The 18173-nt window shown below is 59.2% G+C and overlaps 2 protein-coding genes across 3 annotated transcripts; one reads left to right on the top strand and one right to left on the bottom strand.

Moving 5' to 3' along the window:
* Nucleotides 1-2047: 2047 nt before the first annotated feature.
* On the top strand, nucleotides 2048-8640 carry LOC128816882 (uncharacterized). 2 transcript variants are annotated; one of them, XM_053994845.1, is made up of 11 exons: nucleotides 2048-2467; nucleotides 2682-2786; nucleotides 3262-3318; nucleotides 4661-4778; nucleotides 4928-6153; nucleotides 6351-6520; nucleotides 6669-6740; nucleotides 7423-7488; nucleotides 7618-7713; nucleotides 8245-8356; nucleotides 8529-8640. In XM_053994845.1, exons 1-11 carry the CDS (start codon nucleotides 2231-2233, stop codon nucleotides 8598-8600), a joined length of 2331 nt encoding a protein of 776 aa, XP_053850820.1. In that variant the 5' UTR covers nucleotides 2048-2230; the 3' UTR covers nucleotides 8601-8640. The 2 variants fall into 2 exon arrangements, with proteins under 2 accessions (XP_053850820.1, XP_053850819.1); XM_053994844.1 differs by having other exon boundaries at nucleotides 2049-2467; nucleotides 6666-6740.
* Nucleotides 8641-10629: 1989 nt separating this feature from the next.
* Nucleotides 10630-15482, bottom strand: UBALD2 (UBA like domain containing 2). The gene is made up of 3 exons (XM_053994854.1): nucleotides 15308-15482; nucleotides 14651-14713; nucleotides 10630-11751 (listed from the first exon to the last, which is right to left on the bottom strand). Exons 1-3 carry the CDS (start codon nucleotides 15425-15427, stop codon nucleotides 11431-11433), a joined length of 504 nt encoding a protein of 167 aa, XP_053850829.1. The 5' UTR covers nucleotides 15428-15482; the 3' UTR covers nucleotides 10630-11430.
* Between the last annotated feature and the right edge of the window lie 2691 nt (nucleotides 15483-18173).

Raw genomic sequence — 18173 nt, forward strand, 5'->3', positions numbered from 1 at the left:
AGAGGGAGAAGAGAAGGAGGAAAGGAAGGAAAACAGAGACAGAGGAAGAACTTGTGTCACCAGCCCAGGTTCCAGCACTGTCCCTGGTCCGGTCCCTTGGGATGGTGAATGTCCCCCCCCAGCCCTTGTTCATTGTGGAATTTATAGACTGGTCCTTGCACAGCCTCGTTTTGTTATTCTTGAACTTTTAGAACAGGATTGGGGGTTCTTGTGGAACCCATCCCCCATCAGATGCAAATGAAATGCTGTCTCAAGCTTGTTCTTTGAGATGGTTTCCCAAGATAGGAACTTGGTCCCAGAAAAGTGCTATCCTACCTCTAAAAACCCCCTTTTCCAACTGAACCTTCTCTCATTATTGTGGTAACATTCCTTTTCTCTTCTGCCTAGTCTTTGAGCATTAGCTCTTTGAGGTTTACACTAACTCTTTCAGGTTTTCAGTCTCTCACATTTCTCCCTTTGCCACATAGGCATTCCATTAACTTCCCACTGGTTCTGTTTCCAAAAGGAAAGCCGTTCAGTACATCCTTTAAATACAGCATGAGGTGCTGGAACTGCCATGCAAGTTCTTCATCTGACCCCAGAGAGCACCTGCCCACTTGTCAAGGGTCACTGGTCCTCTCTGTGTCCCTTCTCACCTCCCCAGGGAGCCAGGCTGTGTCCCTGGAGTCCCCTTGCTGCTCCTGAGCACAGGCTGTGTTCCCAAAGTCTTCAGCCCGAGCTCTGGGCTTGCCCGCTGTGGGATAGCCGTGTTCGAAAGTGGGGGCTTGGCAGGGGCAGCCTGGCCCCTGCTGCCCTCCTGGGAAGAGCAGGCAAAGGGTGACAGGTTGATGGGCAGAAGTGCAGCAGTAAGGGCAGATCTAGGGCCCCTCAGCCTGCCCCCCCTGTCTTCAAGCCCCTGGCTCATGGAGTGAAACTCAAGTACCCCCTGAGAACCCAAAGGCAAAAGCTGCTCAGCCCATGGAGACCCCCCCCCCCCCAGCTCCCACAGCACACCCAGATGCATTTTGGCCTTGCCACCAGCCCCACTTCCCATGGGACTGGGCTGCTGGGGATGCCCCAAAGGAATTCCCACATCAGTGGGTTTTGGGAGCTTCCCTCTGTGGATTCACCATTATCTAATACAAGCTGGAGCTTTCTCCCAGGTGGAAACTACCAACAGCCCATTTCCCCCATGGCACCTCCTTTATTTTGTAACCAGCCAGTGAGCTGGACTGTGCTGGAGTGGTGGTAGAGAAACCAGGCTCAGCACCCCACAATTCCCCTGAAAATGCTGGAACTCCCTGCAATGCTGTGCCTGACCCGGGAGCCAGCATCCCCCCAGGAGCTCACCCAGCCCTCCTGTGCTCAAAGCTCCTGAGTTTTCCCAGAGCAGGGAAATGTCAGTCATCGCACTGCCTGGTGGTCAAACCTGCATGTTTAAAAGGGAATTTCTAGGTTTTTGTAAGGATTTGTCTGATGGATCACTCTGGTTCAAAGATTTTTCCCCGTGTTTGAGTCCTTTACTTGCTAGGCTTGTCTGGAGGCTTGTGTTTATCTGCTTTTCCCTTCTTGTATGGCTCTTTGCTTTGGAGCAAGGTGCTGAAAATCTGTGTATTGATGGAGTCAACAGCAGCTTTCCATCCTTCCCACATCTAAGGGAGAAGGGAAACTCTCATGCTTTTAAGACCTCAAAAATGAATGACTGGAAGTGCTTCCTCTCTGGGGCTGGTCTCCTCCTGGAGTGTTCTGGAATGCTCCAGGCTGTGTGAGAACATGGATCACCTCTCCACAGGGCACAGCTCTCCTGGGCAGGCTCAACTCACCCTGCGACTGGCTTCTGGGGCACCCACCTGCCCAACATGAGCTGTCCTTGGAGTCATTTTGGGGCTGAAAGTGGTAGAGGTTGGAGGTGTTGTGGCACAGTGTCCCTGCAGGTCCTGTTGGTTGCTGGAACCAGGACATCAGCAGCAGCAGGAGACAATGGGGACATTCCACATAGGGCTGAGCCATTGCTGTGTAACAATGGGCACTCTTTGCCAGGGCAGGGGGATACTGTAAAGAGGGACACAAGTGGCACAGGCTCCAGAACAAGGAGGAGACCGAAGAGGAAGGAGCCTGTTGGCTGTGCACCTCTTCCTTCTCCTCCTTCTAACATCTCCTACCACCTCCCACCTACCTGCTCCTCTCCGGAGCAAGAGCACAAGAGGCTCCTGTTCCTGGCAGTTCTGTGCTTTTGGACAGATCAGCAGCAATGGCAACGCTCACTCTGGGCCAGATGCTGGATGCTGCCCTCGGGTCATCGAGAGCTGGAGTCATTGACTTTGAGCAACTGCACAACCTCCTGAATGGGATGCTTTTGCACCTGGGCCTGCGGGATCTGCTTGTCCAGGAGAGTGGGGAACCACTGGAGGGGGCCGAGGAAAGCCCTTTCTCTTTCCTTAAGGAGTTAAAGCAGAAAGTGGAAGCCAATGAAAAAGAAATCGCCGAGGTAGAGGCTCTTCCCAGCCCCAGGTGCTCCCCTCAAGCCACCCCCTCCTCTGGGGTCTGAACCCCCTCATGCTGCTGGGGAGCTGCTGCTGAGGATGTGCTGAAGGCCAAGCACTGCCCAGGCCAGGCCCTGAGCTGCCCCTGGCTCTGTGCAGCCCGTGGTGGGTGCAAAGGGACCCTGCCCTGGGGCTCACCCCACCATCCCCCTCTCCTAGGTCCGGGCTCTTTGCCAGGAGCTGCGTGAGGAGGTCAATGAGGTGAAGCTGGAGCAGTCCCACATGGCTGAGGACATGCAGTATATGCTACAGAATTTTGACATGGTGAGCTGCTGCTGGTGCCCTCGGGAGCTGCCCCTCACTGCGCTGCCCTGCTGCCCCTGCCCTGCAGCTCTTGGAGGCTCCCAGCATGAAGGGCACCAGGAGGGATGAGAGGGAAGGGTGTCCTGAGAGCAGAATGTGGGCGCTCATCCCAACCCACCTGCAGCCCCCCACTTTCCTTCTGCCAGCACTGCCCCGGTGAGGGCAGAAGGGCACCACTGCCCGCAGGTCAAGCTGGTGGTAGAGGCCACTGCCTCCCTCAACAGGGCTCCTGAGGCATTTGTGAACTAAACAGCCATCAAAAAAAAAGTAACCTGGGTCCAGGGAAGGTGAGGAGACAAAGGTGGAATACAGCCACAGCCACTTGGCATAGCCCTGTCCAGGATCTGGTGTCTGGTGTCCAAGTTAATTTGCAAATGTCCCTTTTAAATCCTGCTCCTGTGTTCTGAGTCCTGTCTCTGTCCTCACCCTACTCCAGGAAGGATTCCAGAACATGATGGATGACCTCCGTAACCAGCTATTGGACTCTCTCATGGTATGTCCTTGAGCATACACAGGGCCTGCTCCAGGGCAGGGTCTCCAGAAGTTCTGGAGGGGAGGGAGGGGTCAACACTCCTCTGGATTCCATCATGCTCCCAGTTACACTGATGGCTCTGATGCCTTCCTTCCCAAAATAAAATCTGAAAAAGAGGCTGATGCTCTCCTCAGCCCCAGAGGAGGTGAGAAACATGGTGTGCTGGGATGTGCTGGAGGACTTCCTGGTGGGCAGGAAAGCAGGAGAAGGAGGAGGAAGAGGAGGCCGAGGTCTGGCAGGTGGAGCGGGATTGCAGCCCCCTGCACCTCCAGCCACTGTGCACCCCAGTGCCTCTACCGAGGTTGCTCAGGACTCCTCTTCCCACCAGGAGAAGGACCTGGCATAGGCTGAGCCAGGGAAGCTCCTCAGCTGGCCTAACATGTGGTCCCAGCTTGTTTTCTGCTCAGAAAAGGGCCATGTTCAGGGTGGTGGGAGAAACAGCAGGAGCTGGTGCCTCCCTGGGGCCAGGCTGCATTGGCATTGCACCACAGCCCCTCCTTGCTCAGCATCAGGCAGGACCATGGCTCCCTGCCCTCCAGGTCTCTCTGCAGTGGTGGCTAGGATTAGGGGACAGCAGAGGGATGTTATGGGGCAGGTCTGGGATACTGAGTCCCGTTGCTGGAGGCAAGAATGCCTTCCTGTTGTATTAGATGGCATCAGTCAGGTGTTTGCTGATCCCCTGGGCTGGCTGTGAAAACCATGGTCATGGTCATGGTCAAAGAGCTAAACTGCCCAGGGAGGAACATTTTGAAGTTCAGCACAGGCAAGTGCAGGGTCCTTCACCTGCGGAGAACAACCCAGGCACCAGCACGGGCCGGGGCTGACCAGCTGGAAAAGCAGCTCTGTGGGGAAGGAGCTGGGGGTCCTGGTGGACAAGGAGCTGTCCGTGAGCAGCGCCGTGCCCGAGGGCACGAGAAGGCGCCGGTGTCCCGGGGTGCGTCAGGAGAGCATTTCCAGCAGGTCAGGGGCGATGCTGCCCCTCTGCCCAGCCCTGGCCAGGCCTCCCCTGGAGCAGGGTGCAGCTCTGGGCTCCTCGGGATGAGGGACACGGCGCTCCTGGAGCGGGTCCTGTGGAGGGCCACCAAGATGGTCTGGGGACTGCAGCATCTCTGTCCTGGGGAAAGGCTGAGGGTGCTGGGGCTGTTCATCCTCAAGAGGAGACACTGAAAGGGAACCGAGGGAGGGTGATGTTGACATCCAGGGGGGATCTGTGCCTCAGTTTCCCCAGGAAGAGCTGGGCTGGGAGGCTGGCTTGGGGATCCTGAATGCAGCCCAGTGTGATAGCCCATCCTCTCCTTCCCAGTCTGCCATGAAGGACATGATGCAGGGCGGACAAGGCTCCCCAGACAAGCAGCAGCATGCTGGCCCCAAGCACCTAGACCCGTGGGATGACCCAGGGCTGATTGTCATCGGCAATGAAAGTACCTCTGGGCACAGCTGGGGAGGGACCCGGAGGGTGCGAGGGCACAGCGGGCCGGGCAGGGGGCCTGCAGACTGCTGAGTTGTCCCCCAGCCATGTTCCCCCTGGCTCCCCTGACCCTGGGCAGCTCCCTCTGGTTTCTTCTTCCAGTTACCCTCGTGGAAAAGCCCAGGACACCAAGGCATGGGAACAGCCAGCCTGCCAGCCCTCTGCCCCCAGATGCCAAGACACAGGGCAGAGGGAAGGAGGCGAATGCGAGCAGCGACCCAGTCTCCGTTGGGGAAAATGACATGGGACAGAACGTGGAAGAGAGTAACATGGGACAGAACAGGGGACGGAACGGCATGGGACAGAGGGGCATGGGATGGAGTATGGGACAGAATTACATGGGACGGAACATGGGACAGAGGGACATGAGACGAAATGTGCAATGGAGCAACGCAGAACAGAATGACATGGGACAGGACATAGGACAGAAGGACATGGGACGGAACATGGGACAGAGGGACATGAGACGAAATGTGCAATGGAGCAACGCAGAACAGAATGACATGGGACAGGACATAGGACAGAAGGACATGGGACGGAACATGGGACAGAGGGACATGAGACGAAATGTGCAATGGAGCAACGCAGAACAGAATGACATGGGACAGGACATAGGACAGAAGGACATGGGACGGAACATGGGACAGAGGGACATGAGACGAAATGTGCAATGGAGCAACGCAGAACAGAATGACATGGGACAGGACATAGGACAGAAGGACATGGGACGGAACGTGGGACAGAGGGACATGAGACGAAATGTGCAATGGAGCAACGCAGAACAGAATGACATGGGACAGGACATAGGACAGAAGGACATGGGACCGAACGTGGGACAGAGGGACATGAGACGAAATGTGCAATGGAGCAACGCAGAACAGAATGACATGGGACAGGATATAGGACAGAAGGACATGGGACGGAACGTGGGACAGAGGGACATGAGACGAAATGTGCAATGGAGCAACGCAGAACAGAATGACATGGGACAGGACATAGGACAGAAGGACATGGGACCGAACGTGGGACAGAGGGACATGAGACGAAATGTGCAATGGAGCAACGCAGAACAGAATGACATGGGACAGGACATAGGACAGAAGGACATGGGACCGAACGTGGGACAGAGGGACATGAGACGGAATGTGCAATGGAGCAACGCAGAACAGAATGACATGGGACAGGATGACATGGGACAGATCAAGGATGAAGAGATTGAGATACGCATCTCTAAGGCAGAGGCTCTTCCCAGCCCCCGGGTTAGTCCTCCTGAGATGACCAGTAAAGAAGAGATCAAGGAAGAAGACACCAAGATGAGCATCTCCAAGGTAGAGGCTCTTCCCAACCCTGTGGGTGCTCCCCCTGAGACACCCCCTCCTTTGGGGTCTGCATCCCCCTCTTGCTGCCCTTAGACCAAGGTCTGGTTTAAGACCAAGCTCACAGTGGCACAGGGGGCTTCCTTGAGGGAAAGGGGTGCAGTTTTGGGGGCAAGAGCTGGGGCTGAAACACTTCTCTGCTTGCTCAGGCTCCTCCCCGCGTTCAGAAAAAGAGTTCGGATGGCAGTTTCACCACCTCAGGAACACATCCAAGAGCGCCTGGCACCCACGTCTCAGTCCAGCGGGTGCAGTCAGTACGAGGCCACCCAGGATCCCAGAGCCTCTGGATCCCAGCCGAGAGCGTGGCTGGGACTAGCAGGTGAGTGCCACAGGGACAGCACTGGCTTTGGGGACAGCACTGGCCCTGTTCCATCTGGCTGGCCCATGTGGTGCCCTGGCATTGGATCCTTTTATCCACTGATGGAACCCTGGGGATGCTGATGATCATTTCCTCCCACTGGCAGTAGGCTCCCAACATCCAAGGAGGCACGTGGAAGAGGCAGCATCAGGATGGAGGCATTCCCAGCTGAAGCTGGACTGTAGGTGCAAAGGCTTTTGTGACAAGTGTGAGGGACAGTGGCTTGTCCCCTGGCAGGGCTGGGACATGCAGTGCCAGAGCCTGGTCATGACCTGCCCTCCTGGCAGGGCACAGGGGTGTCCAGAGTACTGACCAAGAGAGGACACAGGTGTGAGGGCTGGTTGGGATGGCAGGTGTGGGAGCCTGAGCCCTCCACCTCCCATCCCTGTGTGTCCTGAGCAGCCATGAGCAGCCACCCTATTTTGGAGGCACCAGTGGGACAAGGTGAGCGTGTCCCAGGCTGGGAGCATCCCACCCTAGCAAGGGGTACAGGAATCCCTTCCTTTGACCTTGCCACCAGCCCCAGTTCCCATGGGACTGAGTTGCCCCTCGGAGACATTCCCATAGCAGTGGGTTTTGGGAGCTTCCCTCTGTGGATTCACCATTGTCTAATATGAGCTGGAGCTTTGTCCCAGGCGGGACTCCACAAATAGCCCATTTCCCCCATCACACCCCTTTTGTTTTGTAACCAGCCAGTGGGCTGGACTGTGCTGTGGTGGTGGTGGAGAACCCAGGCTCAGCACTCCACGATTCCCCTGAAAATGCCAGAACTCCCTGCAGTACTGTGCCCAGCACTTGGCTCTGCCTGCACAGTCAGGGCTGTGTCCCCCAGGAGCCTGCCCAGCATTTTCTCCCTGCTTTAGGATTCTCCTCAAGGTGCCCTCTTCCGAGTACACACCTTGTGACCAGCTTGTGCAGTTGCCTGGCCGGTGAGTGGCACCAGCACCGGTGCATCGGGGGTGGGACAGGGGCAGATGGGTGCTGGCAGTGCCCTGCAGTGTCAGGGGTGGCTCATCTGGCCCCTGTCACCCACCCGTGGCCCCTGTCACCCTCCCCAGACACTCTGAGGTCAACCCATCCACTCCACCGCCATCCCCCGGCTTCTCTGTGCGCCTGCCCCACGCTCGCAGGCAGCGCCAACCACAGGAGCACAGGTAGGGACTTGGGGACCCACCCTGGCCCTGGGGAGCTCATTCCAGCAAGGAGAGCTCTTCCCTGGGTGGGGTGGGAGGGGCTGGAGGTGCCCAGGCAGAGAGGAGCTGCAGAGGGTTTTACAGCCCTCATGCTGTCCTGTCAAGCCCTGAAGCCACATGTGATGAGTTGTGTCTGGTGTCAGCCTCAGCTCAGGCTTGGTGGGGACTTGGTGCTTCCTGTGAAAGGAGTTCCCAAAATCAAGCCCTGGAGCTGGGACAGCCCTGCTGTCCCACAAGGGCTGTTTTGGGGCCTGGGACAGCCCTGCTCCTGCCTCCTGGCATCCCCTGCAAAGGGCACCAGCACCTGTCACAGCCATGGGCAGCCCTTAGGGCTGTGGGGAAAGGGCAGATCCTGCAGGGCTGGGTGGGCAGGGGTCTCCTGCAGCAGCTGGAGGAGGGGGAGCACCCCCTGAACCCCTCCCTAGCATAGTAGGTTGAAGCACAGGGTGCCAGGGCGCCGGGCACTGAGCATCCCTGTGCCCTGTCCCACAGGGAGCAGGCAGCCGAGAGGTATCCCCGCAGATCACCGATGTACTCCGGGGGCAAACACACCAGTGTCTGCCCCGTGCAGCCCATGGAGCCCCTCCTTCCAGACCCCAACAAGGTAGGGATGGGAAAGGCGGGGACAGAGACAGGACACCGAGGCTGGGAGAGTGATGCTGAGTGTCTGGGGGAGCATCTATACCTCAGTTTCCCCAGGAAGAGCTGGGTGGGAAGGCTTGGGGATGCTGAATGCAGCCCAGTGTGGCAGAGCCAGCTCATCCCCTCCTTCCCAGCCCGGCACGTTCGACCTGATGGGCAGGGATGGAGTCGTGTACCGGGGCCGGACTCCCCCGGGGATGGACTGAGCACGCAACTCCAGCCTGCAGAAATAAAGGGTGACCAGCAGCCTGTGCCTCCTGAGCGGAGCAGGATCTTTCCTTCGTGCACAAGGAGGGGCCGGCAGCATCCCTCGTCCTGCAAAACAGCCCCTGTGACACGCCCTCCCAGGCTCTGTGTCAGCCCCCTGGTGTCGTGCACCCCCTGGCCCTCGCGAGCCCCACTTGTGCCCTGCCAGGGGACCCCAAAAGGGGTCTGGGACAGCAGCAGGAGGAGGAGGAGCTCATTTGCTGCTGGAGAAGGGGAAAATGCGGACTTCAATAAAAAGGACAGCAGCAGAACAGTTTGATGCCAAAAGCAAATCCCAGCCCAAGCCACTGGTTTGCTGTCGCTTATCCCCGGATGAGCATCACGGAGCTGCCTTCTTCACCTCCGAGTAAGAAACCCCCTCTGCCACCCCCTCGTCCCTCTTACAGCGCTGCCATTGATGGAAGACACAAACCCCTCTGCTCCCCACCTCCAACCAACACACCACAACCCCAGGGGAGAGACACGTCCCCTCCTTCCCCTTGTGCCACCCCGAGGCTCGGGGCTGCTTCTCCCCAGCGCCCCCGGGCCACCCTCCTCTCCCCGTGGATGGGAGGAAGCCCCAGGGTGTGCTGAGATACCGGGAAGGGAAACCCCGACCCCTGGAGCAGCACGGGGGCACTGAGGGGTGTCACAGCGGGGAACAGGTGGCTGTGTGCACAGGGGGCTGGGGATGTCCCCTCTACACACAGGCAGTGACACTTCCTGGGTGGGACAGAAAGGCGGTGGCACCTCTCGGGTGAGTGGGAGGGTGAGAAACCCTGAGGGGAACCCCACAGGAACCTCGGGGGGACTCAGAGCTTATGGGGGTCATCCCCTGGGGGCTGCCCTGTGGAAACCCTGCCCTCCTGGTGGGTGTCCCCAAACCTTCCCTCCAGAGGGACAGCCTCCACCCCTGTCAGCTCCACTGTACCCCATAGGCACCTTAGTCCCAGGGAGTTCCCCCTGGAACGTTCTCCCTGCTGGCTCTGGTTTTTCAGGGGAAAACCAGGTGCTCAAAACCTGTTTTGGGGGTACTGAGGTGGACACAGTGGGATCTCCCCAGTGCCACCTCCTGTAGGATAACTGGGAACACTCTGAGCAAACCCCTGGGCACCAGAGCAGAGCCAAGAAAGAACCATCCTGCACTCCTGCCTGGCATCGAGGGGCTTAAACACCTTTGGGACCAATTGCATTTGCAGGACATGGCCCAGCTGGGGTCACCTCTTTGGTGCTCATCATCCTCCTGCCCCTTTTGCTGCCCCCAGGATCCAGGTGCACCCTATAAACACTTCCACCCCCTGCACTCCCTGCACACACCCCAGCCCCAACACCCGCAGCCTTGGGTGATCTTTGGAGCAGGTAAGTAACCGCAGATGGGGGAAATATTTTGCCTTTTCTCCTTGGAGTTTGTGCCATCCTGGGGACCTCCCAATCCCTGCAGGAAGCTTTGGACTGTGCCCTGAGCCTCCCTGTCATTCCTGACATTTCCAGAGCTGCTGTGCTCCCATTTTGGGGGTTTTAGCCCAGTTGTGTGAACACAGTGGCCACGGGCCTGGTGAACTCCTGTGTCCCTTGGCTGGTGACCCTTCTTCAGAGGGGGACACTCAGAGGACATCATCCTCTCCCCAAGTGCCCCCACAGTGCTGAGGCCTGGGGGAGGCTCATCCCTGGGTGGGTGATGGGGCTGGGGGGGCCCCAGGTTGCTGGGGGGGTTTTGCAAGCTGTGAGATTTTGTGAGGGGACAGACAGGGGTGTCAGCTGCACCCCTGGCACATGGGGGCTCCTCGCTGTGCTGGCACAGCACCCCCCCGGCCCTGGCTCTTCCCTTCCCTCTGATCCCCCCTCTTTGGGGACAGCAGTGGTGGCTTGTAGAGGCAGAGCACAGACTCTGTCCCCACTGGGGACACTGCCTCACAGAGGGGTCGCTCTCATTTTCAGTGCCCTGCCAGGGACACCCTCCCAGCAGAGAGAAAAGGCAGGGACAGCTGGTGTTAAAAAAGTGATTTTTTTTTTAATTTTTATTATTTTTTAAATTAATAAAAAACCTTCAACCTGTTTTTTTTGCTGGGTCTTTTTTATGGTTTTTTTTTTTTTTTTTTTGGTTTGTTTTTCTGTTTGTTTTTTTTAAGCAACATTGATTTGAAAACTAAAAAACCCCCAGCTCCCCCCTGCCTGGGGAAGCACCACATAGGGCAGTCACAGGGACAGGGGGACATCACTTTGATAAACCCCCAGGCCCTGGGGGTGCTGAGGGAGGGAGGATGGGGTTGGGGGCAAGTCCAGGGGGAATCTGTGCAAGAAGCCGGGCTGAATTTCGGGAGCCAGAGAGCTGCTTTTGCTCTGAGCACTGCAACAAATGCCCAGGGAAGCCAGAGCTGGGGAGGGTGTCCAGTGGCTCAGTGATCTGAGGTGCCTACAGCCACCTCCATCCATTTATTTTTGTTATTCCTGTCCTCCCCTTCCCTCTCCTGCTCTGGGGATAGAGCCACAGGGAAAACCCCCAGACACCCAGCAGCTGCCTCCACGCTGCTGCTCCTTCTCTCTGGATTTATATACATTAGATATATTTATATATTATAGTTATATATTTTTTTTAAAAAAAGGGGAGGGGAGTAGAGAGCAGCCAGAGGCTCTCATGGGTCAGTGCCCTCCCTGGCAGCATGTGCTCCCCCCCTAAAAATAATAATAAAACCTAGAAAATTATTCCAGTGCGTTTCTTGGCGAGCCCCTGCTCCCAACGCCCCGGCCCGGCCCCCCCCTGACCCCCCCAACCCTCCGCCAGCCCCAGCCTTATCTCTGACCATCCATGGTGGCCACGGCTTTCTGTGGGGGGGCAGGGGGCGGGGGGGTGGGCGGCCAGGAGGGCTGCGGGTGGTGCAGGTGGTGGTGGAGGCCGTGGGTGGTGGGCGAGGACGGGGGCAGCCAGGCGGGCTGGTGGCTGGGGGGCGAGGAGGCCCAGAAGGGGCTGAAGCTGCCTGGGGGGGAGCAGGCCATGGAGGTGATGGGGCTGTTGCTGCTCTGCAGGCTCTCCGAGGTGCGCAGCTTGGAGAACATGGCCAGCGCGTCCGGGAAGTTGGGCGGCGTGGCCGGCGTGTTGCTGGGGGTGCACATCTGCAGGGCACAGGAGAACGGGGCTGTCAGCTCGCTCACGGCGGGTTTTGGGGGGTCCCCACCCGCCCACCACAGCCAGACCCATCGCTGGGGATCCTGCCTGTATCCCACACCTGGAAACCCCCCACATCCACACCCAAGGGTTTGCACGGCTCCCCAGAGGTGTGGGGTGCCCGGGGAGAGGCTCCAGCCAATCTGGGAAGGACATTTTGGACCATCCCAGATGCTCAAAGCCCACGGATGAGGTGGGTTTGGGGAGCAGCACAAACAGGGTGCTTGTCAGGGTAGGGAGGGTGCTGGGGTCCTACCTGGCCCCACAGGACCCCCTTTCACCCAGTTTCCTCACCCTCTTCCCCTTCCACCCCATTATGGCAGAGAGCAAAAGGCAAGCAGGGGCCCCCCAGTTCCTGGTACAGGCCCTGCCTTCTTGGTACCCAGCTAAATTTAGCACCCGGACAGTGATGGATCCGTCCCTTTTTCCAGCAGAGGAAAAATCCACTAGGGAGGACCCAGCCCCGCTCCGAGGCTCAGGGGCTGGCACAGGGACCCCAAATCAGCAAAGAACTGGCTGAACTGAGGATTGGGGAGGTGCTAAAAGGGGATAGGGGTGTGTGTGCAAATTCCCATCAGGCTGCACACATAAGGAGGGCCTGTGGGCAGGGGGATGCATGGGCAGGGGATGCCTGGACATGGGGGGGTCCATGCACAGGGAGACTTCACCCCTCTGGTTAAATCCATCCCAAATCCCTGTTGCCCTCCTGGAGCCACAACTCCTGACAGATGCTTGTGGGGACTTCAAGCAGAGTTCAAGGGCTTGGTCAGTGTCTGCTGCCTTTAGCAATGGGGGAATTGAGATATTGCTGGTGGGGAATAGTTGCTTGAACTCCCCCTTCCTGGGGCTTATCCTAGGATTTGCCCCTGGCTGGTGCTCAGCTGCCCCTGCTGCTCCCCAGCACAGGCCAACACCTAAATCCCTCTTAGAGGCTCCTCCTCATCCCCATCCCGGCCACCCTGAGTGATGCTGGGATCAAAGGAGCAAACCCTTGCTGGGGGCCCAGACCCCTGAAATTGGGGTGCTCCCATAGCCTGAGGGGAGCAGCAGCTGGCTCTCATCAGCCTGTGGAGCTGGAGCACCCCAAAAATGCAACCATGGCCTGGCTGGCACTGAACAGGTTTGTAGTTAACCAGGGATATTCCTCCACAGAATTCACTTCAGAGCTCAGCCTGAAGTGGTGCTAACCCCGCCTTTGCTTTTTAAATTAACCTAGACATTTGGCGGTATGTGAAAAGATACTTGTTGGAAAAAAAGCCCCAACAAATCAACAAACCCCAAAAACCTTAAATTTGCTCTGTTTTGAAAAAAACCCACCACCACCAGAGCGAGCCCTGGAATAATGCTAGACACAGCTCTGAGCTTCTGGGGTGACATTTGCCAGATTAATTTGAAATATTAATTTAAAAAAAAGAATTTCTATGTGATTATTGCCTTCCTCCTCCAACACATCTTAAGGAGAGCTGTCAGAGGGTCAGTCACTGACACCCCAAACAGCTCTGGCGAGTCTTGGCCCCACAGAATCTGCAGGGGCTTGGGGAGTGTGGGGAGGCCCCCACAGAGTGGGGGTGACGGGGACGAACCCCCACCCATCAAACCACAGCCGCACTCACAGCTTTGTTCCCTGACGCTTGAAAAAGAAATAGAAACTGCCAGCACAAAACTCCTCATCTCACGCCTGCCTTGAGCCGTGTGGGGCATTGCAAACTGCTCAAATCAGGATGCTGGGGAGGGGGAGGGAAACGCCAAATAAATTCCCCAAAATAGGAGTATCTGAAGAGAAGGTAAAAGGTATTTTGACACCACGTGGAGCACACGGTGTTATGAAAACATTGTTGGGGAGGGGGAGAACCGAGTGGCTCGGTTCTGGGGGGGGGAATGGGGTGCCTGTTTTGGTTGGGGGGGGTGGTGGGTGATGGGGTGGGATGGGGTGCACCAGCCCTGCTTTGCATCCCGCCTGCGGCAGCCGCCCGGCAGGACCTGCCCCGATGAGGCTTTGGGCTGGGAGCAGCAGGGCCTGGATCCGCTCCCGCTGCTCCCCGGGCCCTCTCGCTCTGGAACGCGGCTTTTCCACCAAAGACCCTCCGCAGCCTCCCCGGGGCAGCACGGAAACGTGCGGGCTGGGGAGGAATTGCAATAAAAGGGGTTTTAGTGGGAGCTGGCTGACAAAGCGACTTTCTCCGAGGGAAAGCGAGCGCTTGCTGCCGGCAACGCCGGGCCGGCTGGCGACTCCCGATGGAACGAGAAAAGGGGGAAAATTCGCCTTAACCCCGACCCGCTCCTTCCCCCACGCGCGGCACCGTTCAGTTCCCTCAACACCGGAGGATGGCGGGGGGGCGGGGGGGGGGCGGGGGAGAGGGAAAACAAGAAAGAAAATCCTCCAAGAAACATAAAACAAAACACCCGGAGGGGAACAACTTCCTCCCTCCGGCCGAGGGGATGTGCCCTCGGCCAAGGTCAAGTGGCGTGGGGGGAAAGGGGGGCCCAGACGTGGCCCCCCGGCCCGGGGAGCCCAAGTTGCAGCGCGATGCTCGCCGAGACAAACTATTTCCTGGCAGACATTTTAGCTCGTGTTTACATTCTCCGGCTGCGTGCTCCTGCGGGCGCCCAGCAATATGGCTGGCAGGGAGCTGACAGCTCCGAGGGCTGGGGGCTGCACCCCCTCGGGGGGCCCGGGATGGGGGAGGCTCCTCTGGGGGGTCGTGGGGTGGGTGGTGCTGGTAGGGGTGCGGGGTATGGGGGGTTTTGTTGGTGCTGGGAAGGGTCTAAAGGTGTTTTTGGGGCCGGGGGCGTTGGGGAGGGGATGGGGTGGTGCAGGGGTGAGGGAGGGGCCGGGGTCCCACTTACCATCTGGGGGGGGTGGTGGCTGCTGGGAATGTTGGTCTCCTGGAAGAAGGCGCTGAGGGCTGTCTGTGGGGACAAGCTGTCAGCTCCAGCCCACCCGAGACAAAGGGGGAGGGAAAACACGAGCCCCCCAAAGCTCACCCCGCAGCCCCCCCGCTCTCTCCCACCCCCGTGGGACCGCCCCGGGGGGCACCCAGGGGTGCCCCCAACCCCGCCAGGCCTAGGGGCTGCCCTTCACCCGACCCACCGGAGACGGTGTCCCCTACTCGCTCAGGGGCCCCCCACGCGAGGGGGACACCCCAAACCCCGTGTTTACAAACCCACCTCCCTCCCAGCAGCACCCCCATCCCCAGATCGGAGCGCGAGGGAGGGGCCGGGCCCCCGGGCCGCAGCTCGGGTTACGGCCCGGGTATAAATAGACCCGGCAGAGCCCGGGGCCGAATCGCCCCCCGCCCCGGCGTGGGTGCCGGGGGGGCGGCCAGGACCCCCCCAAAACCCGGCCACGCGTGTCGGCGGCCCGGGGCCGCACAGGCCTGCCCCCACCCCCACCGCCTTCCGCCCCGCGGCTCCGCGGGCAGGCGGGCGGCGGACCGGGATCTGGGGCGTCCCGGTTCGCGTGCGGCTTATCCCGATCCGTGCCGCCGGCGGCCCGTCCCGTACCTCGAACTGCCAGTGTGCCGCCTGCAGCAGCTGCTTGGCCTGGTCGGCGGCGCAGCCCGCCGCCAGCACGAACTGGTTGATCATCACCTGGTGCCGCAGCTCTTCCATGTTCACGGACATGGCGGGGCGGCCCCGGCCCCGGCCCCGGCCCGCACCGCCCGGAGCGCCCCGCGCCCGCCGCGCCCGCCGCGCTTCACCGGGGGGACCGGGGGGCGCCGCCGGCCCCGCCCCCGCGCGCTGATTGGCCGCCGCCGCGCCCCGCGCCCCGCCCACCGCCGGCTTCGAACCTTCCAGCTGCCCCGGCGCCTCCCCATTGGCCACCGCCTGTGTTTTGGCTGCAGGCGGCGTCGCGATTGGCTGGGGATGGCGGAGGCGGGACGGAGAAAGGGAGGACCGGCCGCTGATTGGCTGCGCGGGGGTTTTATCGGGAGGCGTTGGTGACGTCACGTTCATTGAGGAGGTTCATTGAGGAGGGGCTCGCTGGGAGGGGCTCAGTTTGGGGGCGTTCGTTGCGAGGAGCTGTTCAGGGGGCTTTTGAGGGGGGTTCAGCTTGGGAGGTTCGTGGACAGGGGCCGTGGACAGGGGGGCTCATTGTTGGGGGGTCACAGAGAGGGGGGCTCCGCCCGTCCCTGGATACCCCGGCTGGGGGGCCACTCCCTCGAGGGCTGCACCTTATCCCCCTGCCTTGGCTCCCCCAGCCAGGCTCACCCCTAACCCCTCACTCCCTTAGCAAGGCTCCTCTCTTCCTTCAGCGAAGCTCTCCCAGCACCCCGTCTCCTCCTTCCTGGGGACCCTGTTGCCCACTCCGGGGATTCCCCCTTAACCCCCTGTCTTTCCTCTCCCATCTGGGAACCGCTTACTCTGGGGATGGGACCCTAACCGGATGCCAGGGGCAGGAGCAGGGACCCATCCTCTTCATCCCCATGCCCCTCCCATGTAAAGGTTGCGGGGTTCAGGGCAGCTCCCAGTTTGGAGGGGTGGGGGAGGGTTGGGTTTTTTGTTAATGGTTAAAATCTAATGACTCTGAGCTCCGGTCTCAGCCTGCAAGGATGAACTCTCCCCTGGTGTGCTTGCCCCACACCACGTTTGGGGATCCGAGTAGGAATTGTGCAATTAAGTGCCTTGCAGTGTTTTGATTAAAAAGGAAAATTGCCATTTAAACCCCAAACAAATAAAGAAGGGACTTTGCAAATGCATGGTGTGAAAATAGGTTGATATGGAAAGAGCCACTGGAGGTTTGGATGTGGCAGTGGTGACCAGCTGGCCAGGGGAGAGGGAATGAGGAGGCAGAGCAATGGAAACTGCATCTGCAGCTGGTTGCCCCCAGCAGTGAGGGCCTCTGTGGGGCTTCTGCAAAGTCCTGGCGGTCCCATGAAGGTGAAGTGCAGCAATGCCAGTCTGTGCTTGCCCAGGCTGGAATCCTCCCGGCATATTCAGGGGGATCCCATCACTGGGATTCAGCGATGGGTATGGAGGGTCCTGCTTGCCCAGTAAGATTTTGGTAGCTTTGTCTTCTTGGAGCAAAACCAGCCTTGAGGCGGGTGGGGGTGTGAGAGGAGCGATTGCAGATGCAGGGATCCCAGCCCCACCTGCCTCTGCACGCAGCCCTGGCGAGCTCTCAGCCCCTCTGGTTTGCCAAAGCCACCCATGTGCACAGCACGGCTTCGAGCTGGGAGCAGCCAGCCTCATGTACTGCCTGCCTGGGAAACCCTGGGGAATGCAGCTCACGGGCCCTTGGCACCCAAAGCTGTGACAGAGTAGTGCTGGTGACACTTGGAGAAGTCAGCAGGACTGCGAGTTCTTCAAAATGAGCCCCGCTTGGGGGCAGGATTCGCTGTCACCTCTCCGTGCTGAGATGCTCTTCCAGATGTGCTGCCCTGACGCCCCGCTGGGACCCTGGGGGTCACCCCTGCAGGCAGGGGGGGCCCCCAGCACCTCCCCAGGCAGGAGCTGCAGCCACTGCGGGGCTGCACGGAGCAGAGCCAGCCCAGGAGGAGAGGGGCTGGTGGTTCCCCAGTTTGTGCTGGGGGAGCTGGGAATGGACTGGGTGTACAGACAAACCTTTTCTGCTATGGGTGGGCTGCACACGCTCCTGTTATAGCATTAACTGCTGGGTTCTACTGTGACTCAGTTTCCCTCTCAGTACGAGGAGGCAGGATCCTCTCTCTGTGTCACACACACATCCCAAATCCCACAGCCGGGCAGCACCAGCTTCAGACAGCCCAGCAGCACGTGCCTTTTGGGTTTAAACGTTGCATTTTCTCTGGACTGCCCCTCCGGGTCAGCCCTGCTGGGGTTTCTCCTGGCGTAATGTGTGTTGGGATGTGCAGCCGGGCAGAACTGGGAGGGACCCTGCCCTCGGAGGGAGCCGTATCGTCACCCAGCTCCTGCCACGCTCCCGCGCTCCACTGCGGCACTGTCCTACAAAATCCTCTGCTGCAGTAATCGCTGGGAAAAAAAAACCACGAGCCGTGCATGCAGGCAGCAGCTCTGCGTGTAATGACTGCCGGGTTATGGATCTGCACGGGGATAACTTTGAATTATTATCTGCACTAAACCCCTGCAGTCTGCTGTGTGCCGGTAATGAAATGTGCTGGCTCCCTCTCCCAGTTTCCCGCTGTCGGTGCTGGCTGGAGCGAGGCAGGGGAGTGGGGCTGGCAGCTCAGCAACGCTGGGCTGTGCTAGAGTTTTAAATTATCCATGTGTAGAACAGGATCCCCAAAAATGTGTGTTGGGTTGAGCAGGGATCAGTCGCTGGAGTCTCGAGGCTCCCAGCTGGACACCAGCACTCAAAGCTGGAGCAGGCTCCTGGTGTGGATGTCTCGGCTCCTCCGAGAACCATTTGGGTTGGAAAAGACCTTTAAGA

This window comes from Vidua macroura, chromosome 19 (assembly GCF_024509145.1).
Source record: "Vidua macroura isolate BioBank_ID:100142 chromosome 19, ASM2450914v1, whole genome shotgun sequence".
Lineage (NCBI taxonomy): Eukaryota > Metazoa > Chordata > Aves > Passeriformes > Viduidae > Vidua > Vidua macroura.

Coding starts and splice junctions, on each gene's coding strand:
- UBALD2 (XM_053994854.1), bottom strand. CDS start 15,427: ATGTCCGTGAACATGGAAGAGCTGCGGCACCAGGTGATGATCAACCAG. Junction 14,714..15,307: donor CGGCACACTGGCAGTTCGAG/GTACGGGACGGG, acceptor TTGTCCCCACAG/ACAGCCCTCAGCGCCTTCTT. Junction 11,752..14,650: donor GCCACCACCCCCCCCAGATG/GTAAGTGGGACC, acceptor TGTGCCCTGCAG/ATGTGCACCCCCAGCAACAC.
- LOC128816882 (XM_053994844.1), top strand. CDS start 2,231: ATGGCAACGCTCACTCTGGGCCAGATGCTGGATGCTGCCCTCGGGTCA. Junction 2,787..3,261: donor TGCTACAGAATTTTGACATG/GTGAGCTGCTGC, acceptor ACCCTACTCCAG/GAAGGATTCCAGAACATGAT. Junction 4,779..4,927: donor GATTGTCATCGGCAATGAAA/GTACCTCTGGGC, acceptor TTCTTCTTCCAG/TTACCCTCGTGGAAAAGCCC.